This window comes from Miniopterus schreibersii (genome assembly GCF_964146895.1).
Source record: "Miniopterus schreibersii genome assembly, chromosome: 1".
Taxonomy (NCBI): domain Eukaryota; kingdom Metazoa; phylum Chordata; class Mammalia; order Chiroptera; family Miniopteridae; genus Miniopterus; species Miniopterus schreibersii.
In genome coordinates this window covers 27,868,001-27,891,170 of record NC_138101.1, presented here as the reverse complement: position 1 = coordinate 27,891,170, position 23,170 = coordinate 27,868,001, and the positions used below count along the sequence as shown (strand labels likewise).

Genomic DNA, 23,170 nt, shown 5'->3' with positions numbered 1-23,170 from the left:
ACGTGGGAAGTCCTGACCTGGAACATGGAGAACTGTAAACAAAATGATTGATAAGCTGGACTCCATTAAAATTAAAAACTCCTGCTCTGCAAAAGACAATATCGAAAGAATGAAAAAACAAGCCACAGACTGGGAGGAAATATTTGCAAAAGAACTCATCTGATAAAGCACTTTTATCCAAAATATACAAAGAACTCTTAATACTCAACAATAACAAACAACCTCAGTTTTTAAAATAGGGCAAAGACCTTAACGAACACCTCACTAAAATACAGATAAATTTAAAAAATTGAAAAGATACACAGATATCAAATAAGCATATGAAAAGATGCTCCACATATGTCATTAGGAAAGTGTAAATGAAAACAAGATACTGCTACACACCTATTAAAATGGCCCAAATCCAGAACACCAAGTGCTGGGGAAGATATGGAGCAACAGGAACTCTCATTCATTGCCAGTGGGGATGCAAAATGGTAACACTGTGGAACATGGTCCAGGAGTTTCTTATAAAACTAAAGATACTCCTACCACACAACCCAGTGATTGTGCTCCTTGGTATTTCCTCCCCAAAAGCTGAAAAGTTATATTTACACAAAAGCCTGCACATGGATGTTTACAGCTGCTTTATTCATAATTGCCAAAATTTAGATGCAACCAAGATGTCATTCAGGGGCGAATGGATAAATAAATCGTGGTACATCCGGACAATGGAATATTAATCAGCACTAAAAAGCAATGAGCTATCAAGCTATGAAACGACATAGAGGGACTTTGAATGCATATTACTAAGTAAAAGAAGTAAATCTGAAAAGGCTACCTACCTACCGTATGATTCCAACTATACGACTTTCTGGAAAAGGCAAAACTATGGAGATAGTACAAATATCAGTGGGTATCAAGGGAGTGGATGGAGAGGGGAAAAGGCAGAGCATAGAGGATTTTAGGACAGTGAAAACACTCTGTATAATATTATACACAGCAAGAGTGAACCCTAAGGTAAACTATGGACTTTAGGTGTCTACGATGTGCCATTGTAGTTTCATCCTTGGTTAAAAAAAAAAAAGTACCATTCTGGTGAGTGATATTGATAATGGGGGAGGCTGTGCATGTGTGGGGTAGGGAGGAAATCCCACATTTACAGCAAGATGGATGAACCTGGAGCACATTATGCTCCAGTCACAGAAGAACAAATACCTTGTGATACCACTTACATGAGGTACCTAAAAATAGACTCATAGAAGCAGGGAATTGAATGATAGTTGTAAAGGGATGCAAGGGGGGAAATGGAGACATTTTTTGATGGGTATAAAGTTTCTGTTATGCAAGATCAATAAGTTCTAGAGATCTGCTGTACAACAGAGTACCGATAGTTAACACTGCAGTATTGTGCACTTTGAGATACATCTCATGTTAAGTGTTCTTACCAAAATAAAATAAAGTAATAAAAACCCACAAAAAAACATAAGGAAAGTTTTAAAGATGGTGAATATGTTTAGTACTTTGGTCGTGGTAATGATATCATGAGTGTAGGCATATGTCCCAATTCATCCAGATGTATATATTAAAATGAGTGCAATTTTTATATATCAATTATACCTCAATAAAGTTTTAAAAAGAATACAACTATTTAATATATAATCGTACACTGACTGCTGTTCAGTGTGGTGGTGTAAAGCTCACCCACACTAATCCAAAGATCTTTAGCAAAAGTTCTGCTACAGTCCACAGCTGTGTATTTACAACTGTTTGGGGGGAAAGATCAAGAAGACCCTGATTTTGGAGCAATACGGAGCAGAGAAAATAGAAACAGCACTAAGATACAAAGTAAAAACCAAACTACAGAGGACAGGGGAGATCAGAGCCAGAGCTGACAATGAATTTCAGAATCTTGGGTAGACATTAAACTTGACTTGATGTCTTTATTTCAGGGCCTAGGCCACTCTTATCTAGATCATAAGGATCCAGGAAACCCCAGATGGTACCCAAGTTACACAACCACTGTGTTTAATCAAGAAGTTCCCATTGAAGTCTCCCATCTGGTTCCATTCTCCCTGCCCCAGGCAAATGCAAACCACAGGTATTCGACCTCAGCGGGGGGACAGGGTGTCCAGACAGAGCGAATGTGCGGGCCATGATGCGTGTATTTTCCCAGAAGCCTCTGCAATTAGAGAAGCTTGTAATTCAAGGTTTGCATAAGTAGTTGTTTAAGAGAAAATGGAATCTGTTTGAGGTTCCTAGATGAGGTATGAATAACTAAACCCTTGACTTGCACTAAGATTTTTACTTTTAAAAGTATATCTTCAGAGTACAGGACATTTTGCCATTTTGACCTGGTGGAAAGTTTGACGTCAAGCTCTTGACACTAAGAACTATTTCGCTATACATTTTAATCAGTATGATATCAATATTGATGAATTTCATATACCATTTTTCAGTCCAAACTTAAGTAAGCCAGTATACCTATTAGGAATTATATTCAGCTATGAATGAAGTGAGACGTGATAAAAATAATATAGTGATTGCAGTAGAGTTTATTCTCTCATGTAAAAGAAGCCTGAAGATGGGCCCTCCAGGAATGATACTGTGATTCTATGCAGTCATCAGGGCCCACGCCTCTCCCATCATCCTCCTGCTCCATTCTCAGCCTGTGCCTGCTACCTTTAAGGTCCTATTCTTATCTGAAGGCTGCTGGAAACCCAGCTACGACAGGAGGAAAAAGGAAGGAAGATGAAGGGCTGGTTTCCTCTTCTTAATGAATGTTTTCAGAAATCCTACCCATCACCTCTGCTTACACCTCATTGGCTAGATCACAGACATGTGGTTACGCCTAACAGAGAGGAACACTGGGAGATGTCGTTTTCAGAAGGACACTTTGCCCAGGTTTCCACTGAGAAAGTTGGGAAAGTGGATATAGAATGCAACTTTAAATCTAACTACACCACATCAATTCCTTGATTAATATTGCACTTCTAAATTATCTCAAGAAAATTTTGTTCTACCCCAATTAATATTGCAGAAAGAGTAAAAATAATATTACGCATGATTTGGAAATTCAAACTGTCCCATGCGAGTCTCGCTTGAGGTGGGTCTGGAGACATGACTACCTCCATTGCACAAATATCAAAAGATAAAGGATGTGGGTCATAAACTAGGAAGTGGCAGGACTGGAGGAAAGGATCCAGTTTCTCCAGTTAGTGCTTTCCGCTGAGCAGATGAATGTGAAGGGCTCCAGATTCGCCACCAAAGACTGGACACCCAGCTTTTCCAGGAAAATGGACACTGCCCTCTAGACAAGCTGAGGTTTCTCACTCCAACCAAAGAGTAAGTCTTTGGACAGAGAAGGCCCAGCACATCAAGGCCTGGGAGAAACAACCCAGCTGCCCTGGGTCTCTGTTCTGTTCTCCCCAAGCATCCACGAAACCCTGTTAAAGCTCCAGACCCCATTTCCATTTCATTTTATGCCAAGGACAAGTTATTTACAGCTTTCCCCACTCCCACAAGTCCTCGCTAGAGCTCTATTGATCTGATTTAATTAAAATCAAGTCTTGAAAAAACTCACATAACAGGACTTATGTTCATTGTTCTTCCTTCCTAATTTACTGGAAAACTGTACATAGACCCAACCATATGATGATCCAAACATTGACTTCTCACTTCTTAAACTAGCTATATAGTTCAGGTTCGCAGGAAGCCCCAAGATCTCAGGTAACTTTTCCAGGGTTCAAAGATGTGAGCTGTGTTCCCTTTAAGAAGGCCTGGAAATCTAGCATTGAAATAATGTTTCTAAATCAGATTCTCTCCGTCTGTGGGCTCCAGCTGCTCAGGTTTCATGAGGATGACTTCTCAGGGCCTTTGGATCTCATTTCACATCAAGCTAAGTCTGGTCTTGATTAAAGTTGCAGTGAGGAGAGCATATGGCAGTCAGAGAGGCGGAGGCTGGGTAATAAGCCCCTGCAGGCTCGCGCTAAAGAAAGTAAGAGCCCGTAAACTGTCTGCCATCCATTGAAGTTGGGCTCCAAATGAAACACGAGCTTGCGCATTCCGTGTTTACGTATTCGAGTTAATTGAGATTTTAATTATTAAAAGTAAGTAAAGCCAGGCAAGGGATTTAGTGAACTAAGTATTAAAATAACACATCATTGAGGCCAATGTTCTCCAAAGTCGCCCTAACACAATGTGTGTGGAGACTCTTGGCTGTCATATATTTTCACCGAAAAGCAGGGGTGAAGCTGAGACCATTCGTGTTTTACTAAACTTTTGCATCTGCAGAGAGGAAAAGATAATGCCTTTAGCTTTTGAATTCCATTAGGACGAGATAAAACACTTCTAGGAAACACTTCCACGGGCTGCAAGAACTCACCATACACAGAGGGAAGGGAGGCTGCCTTCCTGTCGTCAGGGCCAGGCCAGGCCAGGCCAGAAGTCACACAGCTTGCTTGGGCAGACACAGCAGGGGAGAGTCTCTGCACAGAGGTCTCATTGCAGAAGGACTCTGCACATGGGTTTTGTGTTCAGTGTTCAGGAGTTCTTTATGCTATAGGAAAAGAGCTTTAGAGGTAGTTTCCCGACCTCATAAATGTTTTGCTCTTTTAATAAAACAGTGTAGAACAGCGATTTTCAACCTTTTTTTCTCATGGCATACATAAACTAATTACTAAAATTCTGCAGCACACTAAAATATGCATTTTTGGCTGATCTGACAAAAAATAATTTTGATTGATTTAAATAATAATAATAACTGTAATTACCTCCCCTTTTTGCTCCAAAGTGACTTCTTTAAAAAAAAAAATCAGATCAAGTGCCTATACTTGTATATAAGGATTTCTGGTAACAAGAATTAACTAATCCAACGCAAGCTTATTATGGGGACAGGAACAGTAAGATGCAACTCTGTTATGTGACCTATATATTTATGGTTCATGACAGGGGGTTCAGCCCTGGCCTGTTTGCTCAGTGGTTAGAGCGTCAGCCCATGAACTGAACGGTTCCGGGTTTGATTCCGTCCAAGGCATATACCTCGGTTGCAGGCTCCACTGAGGCCCGAGCGGGAGGCAACCAGCAGATGTGTCTTTCTCACACTGATGTTTCTTTCTCTCTCTCCCCCCCTTCCACTCTTTCTGAAAAGCAATGGAAAAAATATCCTTCAGTGAGGATTAAAAAAAAAAAAAAAAGACAGGGCATTCCCACAAGACAGCTATTATTGTGTTGGCTGTTGTCTTATTTTTATTTGACAGTCTAAGGGAAAAGAGGTCAGTGTCCCTGACTAAGTAGTCAGCTATTGCATGTTTTAAAAATTCTTGCGGCACCCCAGTTGAAAATGGCTGGAGTAGAATATTTCAAAATAGGATGGCATTGCAAGCAGGGTGCTCCTGTATTTAAGATGTCTGTTTCCTCTCCTGTTAAAGCAATGTGCTATTCAGTCCTTTATTTTATGCACAGGTTTTGCTACTATGTTTCAAAAATATTAATTCTTTCAAAAGAATTAGAAAGATGTGTTTTCACTGCAGCCAGCAGAAGAACCAGGTTTGACCTGGTCACTTGTACGCTGCTGGGATCTCCTTCACTCACAGTGCCCTGCTCAGTGAAAAGCAATGTCCTCGTGCAAATCATACCTCCCAACCTCCCTACTTCCCAAACTCCCTCGTTACCTGGCCCTGTGTTTTGCACAGAACAGTCCGCTGCTCTCAAAGCTTAGCCAAAGGGAAGTGATCAAGTAGAGAACCCAACTCTCTTCTCTCAATAAAACCCGGAGAAGTATTCTATTTAGGGAGATAGCTCCACACTATTTCCTGCTTCCACAGTCTTGGTGTGTCTCCCTGGTGGCTCAGAGACACCATACACAAAGCTGCCTCTGCGGCTAGAATTCCCTCGTGAGACACACGTGGAGTTGGGGTCACCACTGAAGTTAGGACCGTCTCCCTGGGGGACCTCGAGGGGTACTGAACAGAGGGCTTCTGGTGTCGCCCAGGATCGTTGCTGCACGTGGACCACAAGGAGCAGGAGCAAAGGGAATTCTCAAGACACCTGCAACCTCTCTCCAGTCTGGGTTTCTGGTAATAACAAGCAGGCCGTCACCCAGGGGGATCCTGATGAGAGACGAGCGCAAGAGGCTGTGGGGACGAGCAGGCTGACCATTTTCTCTAAAGCCTTGGATAAACAGACTACCTTCATGTTTTGTCCCTGGGGGTGTTATTTTGCTTTCAAAGACCTTGAGCCTTGAAGAAATTATGGTGCGCCGCCCCCACATCCTTTCATAATTCAATTTTTTTTACAGTCTAAATTAAAAGCTTAAGGAAGTCCAACAAAATTCCAATTTTCTGTAAAGCCACTTATAGTACTTTTGCATCAGAATGTACATCAACCGTGTCCCTAAGCATGCTTTTTGGTGCAGTTTGGGTTTTTTGTTTGTTTGGGGGTTTTTCTCATGAAAGAAGCCACGCATTGATTTACACTCTGGCCCAGCCTCCTTGGAGAGGGACACTTTGAGTCACAGTGATCCAAATGAGAGGCGTTCCGAAAAGCAAAATCTGCACGACTGAGCGCGGACATCATTTTCACCTCTCCTTGCCTTGATGGTGAGACACGTCGCCAGTAGCAAAACTCAGAGCCCTCCCTGACAACAGCCCCCTTCCACCTCTCCTTTCATCTTCATCTTCTGTCCTTACATTTTTAACATTTGAAGCTGCTTTCTGTTTCCTGCGTTGGCTCTGAGGCAAAAGTTCCAGGACACTATCCTGGCTACAAGAGACCTGACCCTGGATGACTCCTGTACCCCTGATGTCATGCACGATGCCTAGTTGTTAAAACTCAATACAAATAAGGTAGAGACACGAAGCACTGTTACAGCTCTCGGCGAGCTGAGCGCCTACGGTCTCCATAAACAGCTTCATTAGTGTTGACAATAAGCCCACACCAAAGAAGTTTCCTTGCATTCGGCCACCGGCTGCAAGATCCTAGAACTGCAGGATCTCAAAGGATGCCAGAAAATTGAGCCCCTTCAACAAAAAGTCTGACCTTGATGGTGTAGAACCAAAACAGCTGGGGTTGAAAGCTTGGTGAGGGAGGGAGAAGTAGAAAGAACTTTGTAAAATTTTGCTTAGAGATTGTAACTTAAACTGAGGTATGTGGTCACTGACAGGAGGCAGATTTAACTGATCAATTCAGTAAAGACATCGATTTTAAGATCGATGTTCTCTGAAAAACTATGTTGTTAAAAAATAAAAGAGAAAGAAAAAAAGCAGGCTTAGAGAAGCCAAATAGAAATCTACATTTTCGACAGGAAACATTTCTGTAGAGATTTTTTTACAAGAAAGAAAAGAGTTTTTATTAAAGCCATAAGCTTTTTTTCCTTTCCTACCAAATTGTGGCTTTTTCAAACACTCTAGCAATATTATTCTGCTGAATTCCTGCAATTTCTTAGAGAGTTTCTTAGCAATATTACTCCATCTTCTAGAGGAAAACTGAAATATTTGCTTGATATAACCCTAAGGGTTTCTGAAACTGAGCTCTCTGCCTGGGACCTGGGGAGTTTGGGCCACATGAAGCACTAACAATCCGAAAAATCTTGGAAATCTTAGAGGATCATTAAAGAAACCACCAGCTTCTCTTCTATGCTTAAGAACAAAGAGCTATGTTCAAACATTTAATAACAAACTGAATTGTCTCAGTAAGAACTCCAGGTTAACCAGACGATGGTTTGGCAGTGAGTGCCCTTGGGGTCCGGGTCCGTGTCTTGCTTTAACAGCGTTCGGATGGAACAGCCCCGGGGGGACACCCCTTCTCCAGCCTCCACCACCCTCCCCTTCTTTTCCAGCCATTGCCCTCGGAACCACCTCAGCACCCCCCCCCCCCCCCCCCCCCCCCCCCGTCTCCGAGACCAGCCAGCCCTGCTTCCGACCTTAACCACGAGCTCCCGCATCCTGGGAATTGTCCCACCGAGGTGGGGGCCACCGCCCGTCACCCCCCGCGGCCCCACACCCACCTCTCTCGGGGCTTCTGTTGCCACTGTGCCCACGGGCTCAGGGGGGCGCGGTCACTCTTGCCCCCAGTTGGCCGAGGAGGGGCTTGAGGGCGCTGGGTGTCTCTTGAAGATGCAAACCCAGCGGTGGCCCTGTTCTCTTCCACGACGTGCTGAAGCCTCCGCAGGATGAGTGGGTGACACTCAGGACGCATGGCCTTGGAGAGGAACCGGCCCCGGGCCCTTTTGGACCTGCAGGCCCTGGGTTCCGCCGGCACAGGCCCTCATCTCTGTGACTCCCGAAGAGCCCCCTCCCGGGCAGGCGGTGAAGCTCATCAGGAGATGGGTGGCACCTGACCCCTCCGAGGCCGGCGCCCCAGGCTGGGCCGGCGGGCATCCCTTCGCAAGACGCACCCTCGAGCACGACTGGGAGCCTTTGGTGCCCAGAGGCCTTCGAAGGGCCCCTCTGCGGTGCCCCTGGGATCTGGCTTTTGCCTGAGCCTCTCCCCAAAACCGCCAGCCATTCTTTCAACCACCCTGGAGCCCTTTCCCATGCATTGGACCAAATGGAAACAATAAAGCTTTTTGCAGCCAAAAAACAAAACAAAACAAAAACAAACAAACAAAAACCCAAGATGATGGTGTTAGGGTGCAGAAACGGATTTTAAATTAACACACACACGCGGACACACACACACACACATTTGTTCTAGCAGAGGGATTGCTTTCTGAGCCCTGGAGATCAAGTGCATAAAATCTTTGTTAGGTATAATAATGTAGTTATTTAACACTTTATGTTTTCTACCATACTGTTTGTATTTTATGCCATCAATTTAAATTATTCTCCAGATTTATGGAGAGCAATAAAACTAAAATTAAGTTTAGATTTTATCAGAGGAATTGCTATTTATTTCTGTTTGTCTTGTTACTACCAGTATTCTCTCATTTCTTAAGCAACATTGCCATCTGGTGTCTGAATCCATACATTTCCCAGGGAAACTCCAGGCTTAAATAAACCCCAATAGCACCAAAAATTGGAATTGATTTATGTCCCTAGAATTTCCTCCAGTTGTGGGTCTTGGTTAGAAAGGGAGAGGTCATCCTAAGATATTTTACAACTTTAGTTTCCAATAAAAAAATCTATCATCATTTCTACCCAAGCATCTCTATTATAACTATCAGCCCATGTGTTTTAAATCCTGGCACATTCAAAATTGACGTTACATTTGGCCCTCTATATCAATAGTTTTTTCCTGGAGCTTTTTAAAATGTGCTTTTCAACTTAAACACTGTAGTGATGAGAGATTCTACTGGGCTTTAAAAATAAAAGAAGAAATGCTTCAGTTTTCATGAATAGATATTGAAGCAGGTTCATTTCCAACCTTCTCTTTGGGACATTCGGTACTTTGCAATGTAAACAGAAAAGTCCAAATTTCTCTCCTCCATTCAATGTTTGGGAAAATTCCAATTGAGGTAGGCCACCTGTGAGGTCTAATATTTGGATGTCAGCTTCACTTTATTTTAGATTTTTCTCTAGAGACTCATATGAATATTCATAAAGACATTCCTAGCCCTGAATCACCCAGGTGGCCAGCTCCATCTGGCAGACAATCGCAACCAGGCAAAACACGACCGGTGGGGACTCATTCAGTTTCTAACCATGACTCTTAACTCTCAGTTATACGCAGCAAACGCAGGTCTACAGGGTGGGAGGGAATGACTCATGAGTTAGTAAGAAATACATATTCTGACAGCTCAACAAAGAAGCTGTCCAAATATGAATCATGAGAGGGAAATGTTAACCTCTAGGGAAAAAATAAAATGCTACTCTTTTTCATCCCATCCTTTTATTGAAAATCTAATTGTATAGCCCACTATTGGCCATGTTTTTATATGTATGTACGCAGATAAATAATACACTTATTAAATCTAGTAATTTACCTGTTACTAGAGTGTAGCAAATAATATTCTCAGAGGCTTTTAAATAACATATAACATGGACAATAAATTATTTATGCAATATTTTGCTTGTGGGTCATTAAAGCCAGATCTAGAAGAGTGTTTTGTGAACTTGTCTGCTGATATTAACAGATGCCCCTGGGGACCCTGATGTATGTGCTTGGAGTAGAGGCCAATCATCTGTTTCTGAGAAGCATGCCAAGTGAGTTTCATCACCAAGCAAATTTGGGAAACCCAAGTCAACATGTATACTGAAGTGACGCAAGATGTAAATAAAAGCATAACCCTGACTTACTGGAAGTTTATAACTTAAGAATTATTAATTTTTAATAACTCAAGTATTCAAAAATTTAGAAAATAATTATTTGAAATTTTCATAAAATTAATGCATTATATGATTCAGATATAAATGCATCTTTGAATGGAATGCTATTCGGTGTGTTCTCGGTTTGCATAAAATCCATTGGTCTCTTTCATTGATTCATAGTTACATTGTTTAGGTGCTTATTTTTAAGAAGAGTAAGTTGATGCGCGTTAGGAAGATTGGCTAGGAAAATAGGAGACCTGGACAAGAGAAAGAAGAAGGGAACTAGAAAGAGAAAATAGAGGCGAAGATGCAAGGGGCTAACATGGCAAGGGGTTGAAGAAACACGTGATTGCTGGAAAAACAACACGGACAAATATCGGGCTCAAGGGAATTTTATTTCATGATCCAAATGACAGAAGGGTGAAGAAAATAAGACACACCAAAAAAGATAAGCAGAAGTATACGGAACAGGGATAAAGAAGAGATTTCTTATTTTGGCCTTTTATTGACTAATTTATTGGATGGAAAGTCTTATCAGGTGATAAGAGTCAGGATTCTTCTTTCACTTGTGAAAATTGATAAAACCTAACATCCAGTGGTCAGTAGCATCTGCAATTCTCAAAAATTAAATAAGTCCTCAGGAAGCATTTCCTGAAGCGGGCCTTCTAGAACAGCACCTGTGCAAGAGCTTCGGGGGGCGGGGCTCCGTGGTGGAATAATTTGGGGAGTGCACACGGGGCACCACCCTCGAAATTGCCCACGAACAGTAGAGGACTGAGGCTCTGCAGAGTCCTACAGAGATTAGTTCAACTCGCTTTTTAACTCATTTTTCAAACCTGTTTGACCACTGAATACTTTTTTTCACTCCACATCTTATTAATATCTTGTAGAATCAGTGAAAAGAGTATAAGCGTGACATTAGAAAACCTGGCTTTGAAATTTTGCTCCAATATTTACTAGGTTTGTGGCCTAGGGATAGGTTAGTTAATAATGAGCTTGAGCCTCAGCTTCTCTATCTGTAAAATGGGTTTAATAATATGAAGTAGTTACCAAAACGTCTGGCATATAGTAAATGTTAAGTGAACTACTAGTTATTAGTATTCTATAGAGGATATTCTGGCAAACTTAAGGTCATCTTAAACTTTCTGTCATATTATCAATAAAAAGTATATGTATTAAATTATGCCATCATTAGAAAAAAAATTTTTTTCTAATAAAAAAAAACCTAAAAGTTTTTCTTTTATTTTTCCTCCCCCTACTCTCTTCCTTTTTATTTTCAGTTAAGCAATTTCAAATCAAACCAAGAAAGGTTAGAAGTCAGTCACATCATGTCAAGGCCAGTGATTTGCAGCAAACAAGTGTCATTTAAGCCACAGGACATACATGAACACAAATGGGTCTTGCATCAAAGATAAACATTGTTTTAGTCTGTTGAGCTACTATAACAAAAATGCCATAAACTGGGTGGCTTAGGTAACATTTATTTCTCACAGTTCTGGAGGTTGGGAAGTCCAAGGTCAAGTGCCAGCAGATTTGGTGCCTAGTGAGGACAGGCTTCCTCCTTCATAAAAGACTGTCTTCTGCTGTCTCCTTACATGGTGGAAGGGATGAGGGATCTCTCTGGGGTCTCTTTCATAAGGGCACTAATGTCATTCATGAGGGGCTCTACCCTCATGACCTAGTCACCCCCCTAAAGTCCCACCTCCAAATACCATCACATTGGGATTAGATTTCAACATATGAACTTGTGGGGGGCACAAATAGCTAGTCCATAGCAACTGTTTCCAAGATGAAGCCGCCTTTTGAGAAGACAGAACTTACACTTACACAACAGTAGAATAGGTGAAACCTGGTTTTCATGCCCTCAACCATCTCATTCAAAGGGAAAAAACCTTTCCATGACATACCACTTCCAACTCCAATCACTCCAATCAACTCCAGTTAGGGGCCCTAATAGTTCCTCATCTCTCCCTTTATTCCTATGACTTTCCGAAAAGAATCTAAAACCTAATTCATACTGTGGGGTTACTGCACCAAGTCACTTACATTTGCATTCTAACATCCTTCAAAATCTTGAGTCTGAATATAGCTCGAAAAGTGAAATGTCAAGAGTTTACTAAGAAAGTGTGAGCGGGGAGGGCTTCCTCGGAGGGCTTCTGAAATTACTTCTGTGGAAAGTAGATTTTCCAACCTTGACGATGTGTCTTCTCTTGCTGTAATTAATGCCTCTTTTTCAAGGGTAAGTACAAAGTCCTTTATGGCCTCCTTGCCATTTCTAGCCCATTATGTAAGCTGTACCATATTTCCTCTGATGATTCCCATCATGTTACATTAGGCTGGGAAACCTCCCTGAAGGGGAGTTATCACTCAGTGCTAAGTTTGGGCTTCCAGGAGACAGTGCCATGGAGACTAATTCAACCCACTATCCACATCATTGATTTAAGATTGTCTCCCACACAAGAGGCCATTACTACTTGGGAGATAATCTTAAATCATCTCCCAGTGACAAGAGGCCAGTCACTGCCCACCTTTCAGAGAGATCGCAGACCCATCCCACAGGCATACACTGCCCGCGAGTGCTGAGCTGAGCACTCTCCCCACAACTGAAAGCTTGTTCACTGCTGTGTCCCAGGGCCTAACGCAGTGCCTGGAACCTCAGTTAACAGGCATTGGCAGGTGCTTCTTAACTGAGCAAATGAAAAAACAACTTTTTCTGTTTTCACTTCAACCTGTGGCCCACAGAGCTGGGCGAACCCTGAAGCCTGTTAGTCTGAAGTCATGGCTCTGAAACCTGGACTAAGAAGACAGAAGATGACACTGTAATGCCCCATCCCTGGCATCACAACACCAGAAAACAACTGCAAAAGGATCTCAGGATCTTCTGATCGCAATTGCAATGGCACTCAGGATCTTCTGATGACTGCCAATGACTAAAAACCTTTTCTAAACATATTTCAAGTCACATTTCAATACATTATTTTGGTTGTTTCACTAAAATTGTGGCTTAACCCATACTGAAATAAAGCTATAACATACCCATTTATCATACTCTTGTTTCTCACCCGGTAGAAAGGAGAGTTAACTGCCTAGTTTTGATATATAGTTGCCAGTGATACTATGGAAAGTATGATATTCATGCTGGCGCCCACTGGGCAGTTTTCTAAAAGTGTGAAATTGCCCCATCTTTAAATTTAAAAAATTAGTTCTTGCTTCATTTTCAAGGCCCCTGTCGACTCACTAAAGCCAACAGACTTCACTGCTTTGGTATTTAAATAGCATATACCAAAATGTCACCCATATGGTTTCTGAGCTCACATTTCAATGACCTAATGCAGTTTGTAATACTAGTTTCTTAAAAGTTCCATTTCATGTTACCCTTAATTATAGATATGACATTATTCAAAGTCATACTATTAAGAAATCTTGCCCTCAAAACTTTATAGAACACTATTGGTAGCGATCTACCATGTGAAGGATTTGTGGGGCGACTAAAAGTGAATTAGAATGGTCTGCAAATTGTCCTGTTACTTAGAAATATAGCAGGTGACACACACAGCTGGGTAATGAGAAGTGTTAGGATTGATCTTATGAGTTTCTCCTCCCATACTCATTTTATTATTAATGATCCTGGGATCATAGGTTCAGTAGGTATTTGTTAAAAGACTGAGCAACTCACCGTGGATGACACATGACTATTACATTCTCTTGTGTAGTTCACCACACTTCCATCATTGCCTGGCATACTCTATATTACAGGTATTTGCAACCCTCCAAATTAACGTATTTAGTCTCTTCAGTTGATATGTGGCATTTTCTCTTTTAAATTTGCTGTATGACTCCATTTTTTTCTCGCTTCCATATGTGCTATGATGGGAAATCACCAAGAAATGCAACTGGACATGACATTAAGCTCCATGAGAGCCGGAACTCTGTCCACAACCACATCCCTAGAGCATGTGCTGTATCTGGCACAGAGGAGGTGCTGTATTTGGCACACAGTGAGTATATGAATGAAGGAATGAACCAATAAACAAAAGAACTGATACTATAGGCCATGGAGCAACAAAAGAAAACAGGGTGGAATATTATTCCAAAATAGAAGGCCTTGGAACAAGACCACGTGTTGTGCTGGATGAACAGGTTCGTTACCTGTAACACCGAAGACATCTGGATTTGTTTGGGGGAGCAACTGAAATAATTAAGTGAAAGCTCCATGAAAATGGTAAAGCACTTCTCAGACAGAGTGTCTTGAATACGAGGACAGTGAATTGTAACATGAACTAAAGCATTTAAGCTACAGCATGGAACCGGGGCAATCACAGGGCTAAGCCAGGCAGGGGCACAGTTGGCATTTCCTGAACGAATCCTGGCCCACTCCAGGCCTCCCAGAAAAGGGAGTGGAAGACACTGCTGAACTCGGGAATCTGGGGGGAAAGCATTTTATGGCAAAGAATGTACAGACACAGAAGCACTCTTTTCCTCAATTTTATTATCTGATATTAAACAATAATACAGAAACAAATATTTACCCAGATTACAAAGTAAGCTTTTCATTTCTCAAAGTCACTGAGGTTAAGGTGCATACCCAGGTGAAAAGAGCATAGGTCAGCCTCCTTTGGATTTGTGGATTCTTTCAAAAATTATTCTAGACAACTCACCATTCCCTGTTGTGGTTACAGGTCAAATCAGAGACTTGAGAAATGGCAAGTGGCCAGAAAGGGCACAGAGCAAATAAACTGAATACAGGCGACCTATTTCCAAATCAGGGCATGCATCTCCACATCTGACTCAAAAAAAAAAAAATCTGATACATAAGCATCCTCTTTACTTAGTGAGATTTCAGAAATGACCTCTTAACATACAGCGCAAAGTAATTGTTGCATGGTTTTACGATACGCCAACTATTCCAGGAATGCATTTACTGCGTAAATCAAGGCACAGCTGTAAGATTTTTGTTCAAAACTTTACCAAGAGTTGTCCATCATTCAGAAAATCATATCCAGTGACAACTCTGTGTGTGATGTTGCCAGTACAACACACGCTGCCCTGCACTGGGAGCTTGTGATTCTACATAGAGCTGAAAGCATCTGATGACTTAATTCTATCTTTCAGAATAGTTATACCCAGGCTTTTTTATTCAAATACATTTTATTCTATTAAAAAGTGCCTTTCACTTTTTCTGCTTTACATTACAGTTAGGGCACTATATTCATTGCTTAAAAGTAAATATGCAATATAGATCACATTGACTTTGAACTCAAATCAGAATAATATATTTGTTTAAAAAGGGGGCATGGACTCTGGGAACCACTAGCCTCTCACTCTACAGTGAGCATAGGCTCAGAGAGGCTCAAATCAGAATAATATATTTGTTTAAAAAGGGGGCATGGACTCTGGGAACCATCTAGCCTCTCACTCTACAGTGAGCATAGGCTCAGAGAGGTGAAGTAACTTGTTCAAGGCCACAAAGCCAACTAATGACACAATCGGAACCGGAGTTACCCGGGCACCAGGTTCTCCTTACAGCACACTGCATGGTGTCAAAGAGATAACTACACAAATACACAGAGTGGGGGAATTAACCTCACACTTCAGCATGAGTTGGTGACCATTAGACCCAAGGGCAGGGACTGAGGCATCTCTCCTTCATCTCTAGGGACAGGTGTTTTAGAGAAATTTGGGGTTTTCCACCTAAAAAGCCTCGGGTGCTGGGTTTGGCACTGAGCTGATGCAAACTGAGCTGTGGCCAATTCAGAGCTCTCTCTAAAAGGTACATGGTGAAAGCAGTTATTTGTCAGGCTGTATTTAAGGGCGGCTTTAAGGTAATAAAATAAAAAAAACCCAACAACCTAAAAAGACTATTACTTAGCTTGAGAAAGCCACATTCCATTATTATCTTGAACTTACAATAGTACTTCACAGTGAAGAAATTAAGATATACGCTCAATTTAAAATCAATAAATGGTGTCCCCTGGTTTTAGGCCTTAAGTTTAGGTACTTTTGGTCAGACGGAGTTCATAGGAGGTCTGAATTTGTAAACAAGTAGGTGGAACAGGTATGTAAAGGGTATGTCCTGGGTAGCTTTTATATTTAAAACGTATATTAAAACTGTATGAAACATTCCCAGGAGATAAACACAAGGTAATTAGCATTTATCTCAATGCTGGCTTCTGTCCAAATCACTGCTCCACATTTATGAAGCAAGAAAATTCTCTCAGCTCAGCAGCTTCGATGTACAGGACTCAGCTAAACCAAACTGGGCGCTCAAAGTAGGAAAACAGAAGCAAGCCAATGACGTACAGCCCCTCAACTCGTCACCATCTACAGTTAGCCTGAAGTCACCATCACTGCTACGGTTCCCTGGCCTGAGATTCGGGCTGTCTTCCAAACCTCAGAAGCAAATGAAAACACCCAATATTATTTCCCAGTGAAAGCTAATCCCATCGATTATGATATTCCTGATCAATTTGTAAACTAAGATTTCTCCTCTGTAAAGGTTTTCTGTTTTTGTTCGTATAGTTGCCATAAAAGGTCCTGGACCTGGGTAATGGACTCTGCTTCAAATGAATGTGACCCTAAACACCTATGCAATCGCTTTTATCAAAGTAATGGGCTTTGTATCTATCAAATAAAATAAAATGCAATATATCTGAAGTTACAAATGCGTTAAGCCAAACCATTTAACTCTCTGTGTGGAGCGATACACAGAATTGCCTTTTCACAATATCTTAAGTGAGGTGTGAGGCAGATGCAGCAGGCAGACAGGTCACCCGGGAGGCTGGCATTGCAGACGTGCTACTGCAGATGTGCTGTGGCAAAGGAACATGTCTGGTGGCTCTAATACCCTAGGGAGAAAAGAACACAGTTCATTATGGTCACTTTCTCAAGGGTTTCTTTTGGAAGGACCTGGATGAAGCAGGGTGCTTAATCTAGGTTTATGTCCATAAAAAAAAAAAAATCAAAAGGATTCATTCATTTTATGTCCATAAAATCTCTCAATTGGAGGCTCCTCCTATGTGACCCAGGGGACCTGTTCAGGTGCCACCCACCCAGAAATGAAAGGTGTCAGGTGGAGGTAAAAAATGTTCCCTAAGAAACAAAACATTCATTTTGCTGCACAATGCTGAGTGTTAAAAAGAGCATTAAAAAGACAGAAAATTGTTCCATCTAAACCATCGCACTTACTTGGCAGTCCACATCTTATTGGAGAAGGGCTCCGGCTTCGAGATATCTAGGAAATAGAAAAGTGGAATGTGAATGACACAGTAGACGGAGCCCAATGAATGAATGAATCCTTTTGATTTTTTTTTCCCTAAAACATTAGCTAAATAGTTGCTCGGAGACACTTTAGAACAATGATTTTCCCCGCTAAGATGGAGCACTGCATTTCCTTTTTTACTCCCAGAAGTAAATGGGCACTCAATTTAGTTTAAGTTATATTATTAATTAAAAAGCTGGGCTCGGTGGCATAATTTTCTGTTGCTTTTTGTTGTTGCTGTTTAATGGTTGCTAAATACTTTGAGATTGAATGCTCAGTGGCCATATTGAATTCAAAGCTTTCCAGATAATTATTACTAATTAAAGCTCAAATGGTCAAATTCTGTCTGGCAGATCCTTTATATGAATTCTCTTGCACCCAAAACACTGCCCTATTAAGGAAAGTCACTAGGCAGCCAGAAAAATTCATTTTCAAATCTCACCTACGCTTTCACTAAGCAAAAGCCACCACCTGAAACTGCAAGCCTGCTACTGCTCAGAAATAACTGACTGCAAGCATCGCTCTTGCTCTGAGCTTTCAGACACTTCAGACAGACGCTCAGGAAGACGGCAGCTGTTCTGCACGCAAGACCTCAAGTGAGCCGAAAGACCAGGCTGGCCAAAAATATTTGTATGTTAATCTGCAGGACCACCACCAGTCTGGCTGTAAGGAGAGGGTGGTGGAAAGAGACAGAATTTTGGCAGCAGCTTCACCTTTGAAAATATATTTTTTGTCTAAAGTTTAAATTACTGTTCTCCCTGGCACACACTGGGAAGAAGAGAGAAGGTGGGTGGAACATATAGAGGGGCTTATACAGAGGGATGGTGCCCGCAATTGATAAGCCCTTTCCTCTTAGAATGAGGCGAATTGTGATTCTTGCAGCATAAAACTCTCAAGATTTCCTTTTTATTTATCAGTCTACTAAATGAACTATGTAAATACTTATTCCTGGATAAGGACAATTAAGTTATATTAAAATCTCCAAGAGCAAAAGAGCTCTACCTTTTCCACTCTCAGGCCATTTCCTTCATTGGGACTTTTTCTCCGCAATTTCCCAGCTCACTGAAATTCTGCCAGATCCACTACCATCTCCCCCAGGCACCCCTTCCTCATCACCAAACCCAGCAGGCATCTTATGTCCTCTGATAACTCCAGTGCTTCCTGCCTCTTTTATGAACCGAATCATATATCACATTCAATAACTTTGTTTAAATCATATTGATTTTCCTATAGTGAAACCCATCCAGGGAAGAGACCACTTTTTAGTTATTTTTGTGGCCCACCCCCCACCCCCAATCTAGCATCAATCAGATTCAGAAGGAATGTTTGATGAAGACATTATCAAACATAATGGAGTGGGTGGAGTAACAACAGATGCTCACTAAACTCAGAAAGGTGGGTCTTATCACTGCAGGTGTTCTGTTTTTGTTCTGCTGGGGGACAGGGGGTTAGATGTTTGGGGCTAGGGCTGCAAGGCCAGAGATCATTTCAGAGAAGTGGGGTGTTACCAAATATGGTTCTTCTTTTCCACCACTCTCTCTAAAACAAGACTGAAGCAAATTTTTAATTGTTTTTATTTGAAGGAACAGGACATTGTTAGCCTGTCTGGTGTCCACATGTCTTAGTCCAGCCCTGTATTAGTAGTTGAATATATAAACAGTGATGGATCACAACAATGTTCTTAGTTTTCAGAGATGTTATTGCCGTTATTTTTTCTTTGACAGAAGTATTAGTAATCCTCCCAAGAACTAATATAAAAGGAGACTAACAGTCTTCCTACTTTGAAATGGGGAGGAAAATGAATACCTGCAATGCCTCTCATATGGTATTGAAATCCAGACCATTTGAGCAATTTCTCCAACTCATACAGTAAGTTCCAGAGAAAGCAGGGGCCTGTGCTGAGGTCAGTTGACTAAGGTGTTCCATTCTCTATTCAGAAGAACACCTGGTATCTAACAGCTCACTTTCTTTCAAAACAAAACTAAAACTATGAAATAACTAAAGTCTATTAGCCTTTCAACTAATTCAGAAAAAAACTACTTCTATACTTCTTTCTAGATGATTAAATCCTTAGTCCAAGGTAATATAAAATTCAGGTTGGGGTTACTGCAACAGGTTCTCTTTCTACACACAAAGTTATAATCACTTCTTCTATAGGCTACTGTTGAATTTAGAAATGTCAACCATAGGATGACTTTGTGTAAAATGATTAGATATGTACCAAGCTTAAACCAATATGGCTACGGGGGCAGATGGGACTTAAACTCCTGCTTCGACTTCGGCTTACAGGTCTCACAGAATTCCACTAAAAAGACAGAGAAAGAAAAATAGTCATTAGCTCATGAATGCTCACATGGCTTAAAATGATATGCGTATCCCACAGAAAGAGAGGTTTTGCTGATAGGATTATGCTTGCCCATTACTGGTCACCAGCTTGAGGTACACTCCTTTCATTTACTACAGCTGCCCAGTATTTGACAATAGCTTTAGGGTATTTCTCAAATAAAATCCCATGACAATGAACATTGGGATGTTCAAACTCCTGGTGCTAATAGAATTTTGTTTTGATGAATAAATTGTTACAAATTACATTAAGTTTGTAAGTATTAGACAACATAAGCTCCCTGTGGACAGGGATCTGAGCCTGTTTTGTTCACTGCTGAGCCCCCGGCACCTGGGTCTTAAATGCCTGCAGAATAACTAGCGTTAAGTGAAGCGAATTGTGTTACAGAGTAAATCACCACTGCTGCCCACCTACTCTTTAACTAAATTAATCAGTCAGAAGAAAACAATGTTCACTATAATGAGATTTCTGTAGTGAAAAGCCTTCTAAAATATTCCCCTTCATTCAGCTCTTTCCTTTTCCAAGTTCCTTTTAGGGTATTCTCATTCTGTATTAGAAATTCAAGCTTGGGCAACTGTTGGTGACATACTTGATGGGAGAGAAGGAAATTAAAAGGCAATTGCTATTTATGTAGAACACAATAGTGGCCATTTCTTCTCTTTCCCTTCTAAATTGTACTGCAGACAGTCCACAATAAGAGTCTCTTAACAGAGGGTGGTTATTGTAAGGGAAGAAGCATTTATGAGCTCACTGGATAGCATATGTGGCTGTCAGAACAACACAACCCAATTTCTATGGGCTCAATTTTCATTGTACAAAGTATTTTATTGAAATACTATTAGCTAAAGTGGGCTGCTTCGGCTGCAAGAACCCTTGTCTTGAGTTTTGTTAAAATACACTACTTCCCTTCTCCCCTGTAAGGGGGAAAGCTGCCATGAAGCGCATCCCTGTTGTCCAGCTCAAAGAGGGCAGGAACTGAAGCCATCCAGATGGTGGCTTTGATCTGGACTGAGGAGCTGCAGTTCAGAATTTACTTAACTCTTTCTAGAAAGGGCAGGGCCAAAACTCCATAATGTACACTCTACAGAATGTCCAAGCACTCGTGGCCACCAGTTCCAATACCCAGTCCCCACCACCACACACACACTCAGACACTTGCATACTGAAGACTCTATTTTGAAGGCTGCCCAATTATTTAACATGCTCAAAACATCCTACAAGCACAGTACACAGGAGGCAACCTTCCCAGACGGACTGGCTCCTCTCTCCCCACCTGCTCTGCCTGCTTTTTCTCCATCCCTCCCCTCTCTACGTGTCATACCAAGGAGAGAAAACGGCTTGTTGTTTCCCAAAATGGAGAATTGTCAGTAAAAATTTGGCAAACTGTTTCCTGAAAGTTAATCCCTTTTAAATGCTTAGTTACAGAGAGCCTCCTATATGGGGAGCTCAAAAGGTTTTTGCCCTTCCACTAGCTTAATATTTCTAAGATGGGGGAGGCAGGTAGGCGTAGTTCTATCTTATAAATAAAGCAACAGGCAAAGAAATTACTGCCAGGAAATTATGAAGCCTCGTGGACAAATCAAAGAAAAGAATCTGTTCTTTCCCAGCCAATCCCTTTCCTCTCCTTTGTATGAAATCTTATCAAGCAACTCTTTATGAACTTCTTTTATAGAATCTCTGGGTTTACAAATGTTCTCGAACTTGTGAATCAAACACTTGGGATGAACTGTCACTATGCAAGGCCACCGTACAAAAGCCCCCCTCTTGGTGACAACTTCTCCCTTCATAATGACAATGTCATTCTCCATGAGGGCAGGCCACACGTGATAGAAGACCAAGGGCGCGGTGAAATCCGAGTCATAACTGCGACGATACCTGTTTTAAACACACAAAAGGAGAAAGAGACGTTAAGCAATTATGCAGCATAACTGGGGGGGGCAGGATCAGTGCAAATTTCCATTTAGATTATGCTCAGATCTAGATTCTGTTATTAAAGAGATGGCTGTGGGCCCTTAGATAGGAACCAGTGATAACGAGGACCCCCCGGGCTCACTAAGAACAAGTCATGTCAGGCTAATCTCATCCCTCTCTCCGAGCGGCAATTCAGGGAAAAGCTGGAGACCGTGTGAAGTCCCCTTGTCTTCCTCCAAGATTTCTCATGCTAGCTTTGTGGGCAAAATAGGAGAAATTTAAGTGGATGATTAACTTAAGTAGGTAGATTGGAAACTGGTTCAGTGATCATATCCAAAGAGAGGTAATTAATGGGTCCATGAGAACGTGAACAAAGGTGCAAAGGGCTCTCTCAATCCTGTGATAAATCAATATATTCATCAATGATTTGCATGAATTATAGAAAAGTGGTTCAAAGGTGGGGAGTGGGTCAGAAAAAACAAAACAGATGACAGCATCAAAAAATAGCTCAACAGGCGGGAGGAAATAAGCTGGATACCTATGGGGCCTGCAGTTGAGTCTAAAAAGTGTTTAACTACAAAGTTAGAGGTGACAAATGGCTTAATCACAGCCCAAGTAAAAATATAATAACAGATTTCAGTTGAACTCAAAATGAGTGAACAGTGTTATATGGCTGAAAAGAAAAAAAAACTAAAAAAATTAGCTGAGTTAATAGAGAATAATAATGAAAAGGGTGTCAGCCCCTCCAGGCTGGTCAGTTCAAACCAGGGACTGCATTCAGTGTGGACACTTTCTCAGAAAGGGGTGCTCAGGAAGCACAGAGCACAGGCAAGGAAACAGATGGATCTGTGGGAAAAGTCTCAACCCCTAACCCCTTCACGTGGAAAAAACCTGAAGGCGTGAGGCCAGGAGGAGGAGAATTTGAGTAATTGCTTTTAAATGTGTGAAAGCCTGCCAGAGTTTAAAAAAAAACAAAAAACACAAAAACAAGGATTAGACTTGTGCTGTGAAGTCCTAGAGGTAGAACCAAGTCCAGTCATTACTAGGAACTGCAGTTTCTGCTCTGCAGCAGCCAGAAGTAGAGTCCAGAATGCCCCCAAGAGGCCCCGTGCTCCCTGATTAAAGGCGTGCAAGCAGGAGGCCTGCCAGAGTTCTAGGAAATGTGCAGGCTCCATAAACCAAAGTGGAGGAGTATTTCTTTCTTTTTTAATCCTCACAGAGGATATGTTTAGAGAGAGGGAAAGAGAGAAACATTGATGTGAGAGAAACATCCATCAGTTGCCTCTCATACGAGCTCCCAACTGGGGATTGCTCGAACCCGCAACCTAGGTATGTGCCCTGATCAGGAATAGAACCCGCAACCTTTTGGTGCACAGGAGGATACTCCAACCACTGAGCCCCCTGGCCAGGTCAAGTGGATGAATATTTCTG

General features: G+C 41.6%; 1 protein-coding gene across 5 annotated transcripts in view; it reads right to left on the bottom strand.

Annotated features, from left to right (window-relative positions):
- Nucleotides 1–14,695: 14,695 nt before the first annotated feature.
- SPATA18 (spermatogenesis associated 18) overlaps nt 14,696–23,170 on the bottom strand; it is a 31,522-nt gene continuing 23,047 nt past the window's right edge. For 2 of the 5 annotated variants that reach the window (XM_081156318.1, XM_081156320.1), the window contains 4 exons: nt 21,580–21,703; nt 19,706–19,789; nt 17,412–17,457; nt 14,696–17,071 (listed from right to left, as the gene is read on the bottom strand). In XM_081156318.1, the coding sequence (XP_081012444.1) occupies nt 17,064–17,071; nt 17,412–17,457; nt 19,706–19,789; nt 21,580–21,703 (262 nt within the window). In that variant the 3' untranslated portion in view covers nt 14,696–17,063. Of the gene's footprint in view, nt 17,072–17,411; nt 17,458–19,705; nt 19,790–21,296; nt 21,704–23,170 lie in introns of those variants that run through there. The other 3 variants (XM_081156317.1, XM_081156319.1, XR_014000139.1) reach the window with 2 other exon arrangements.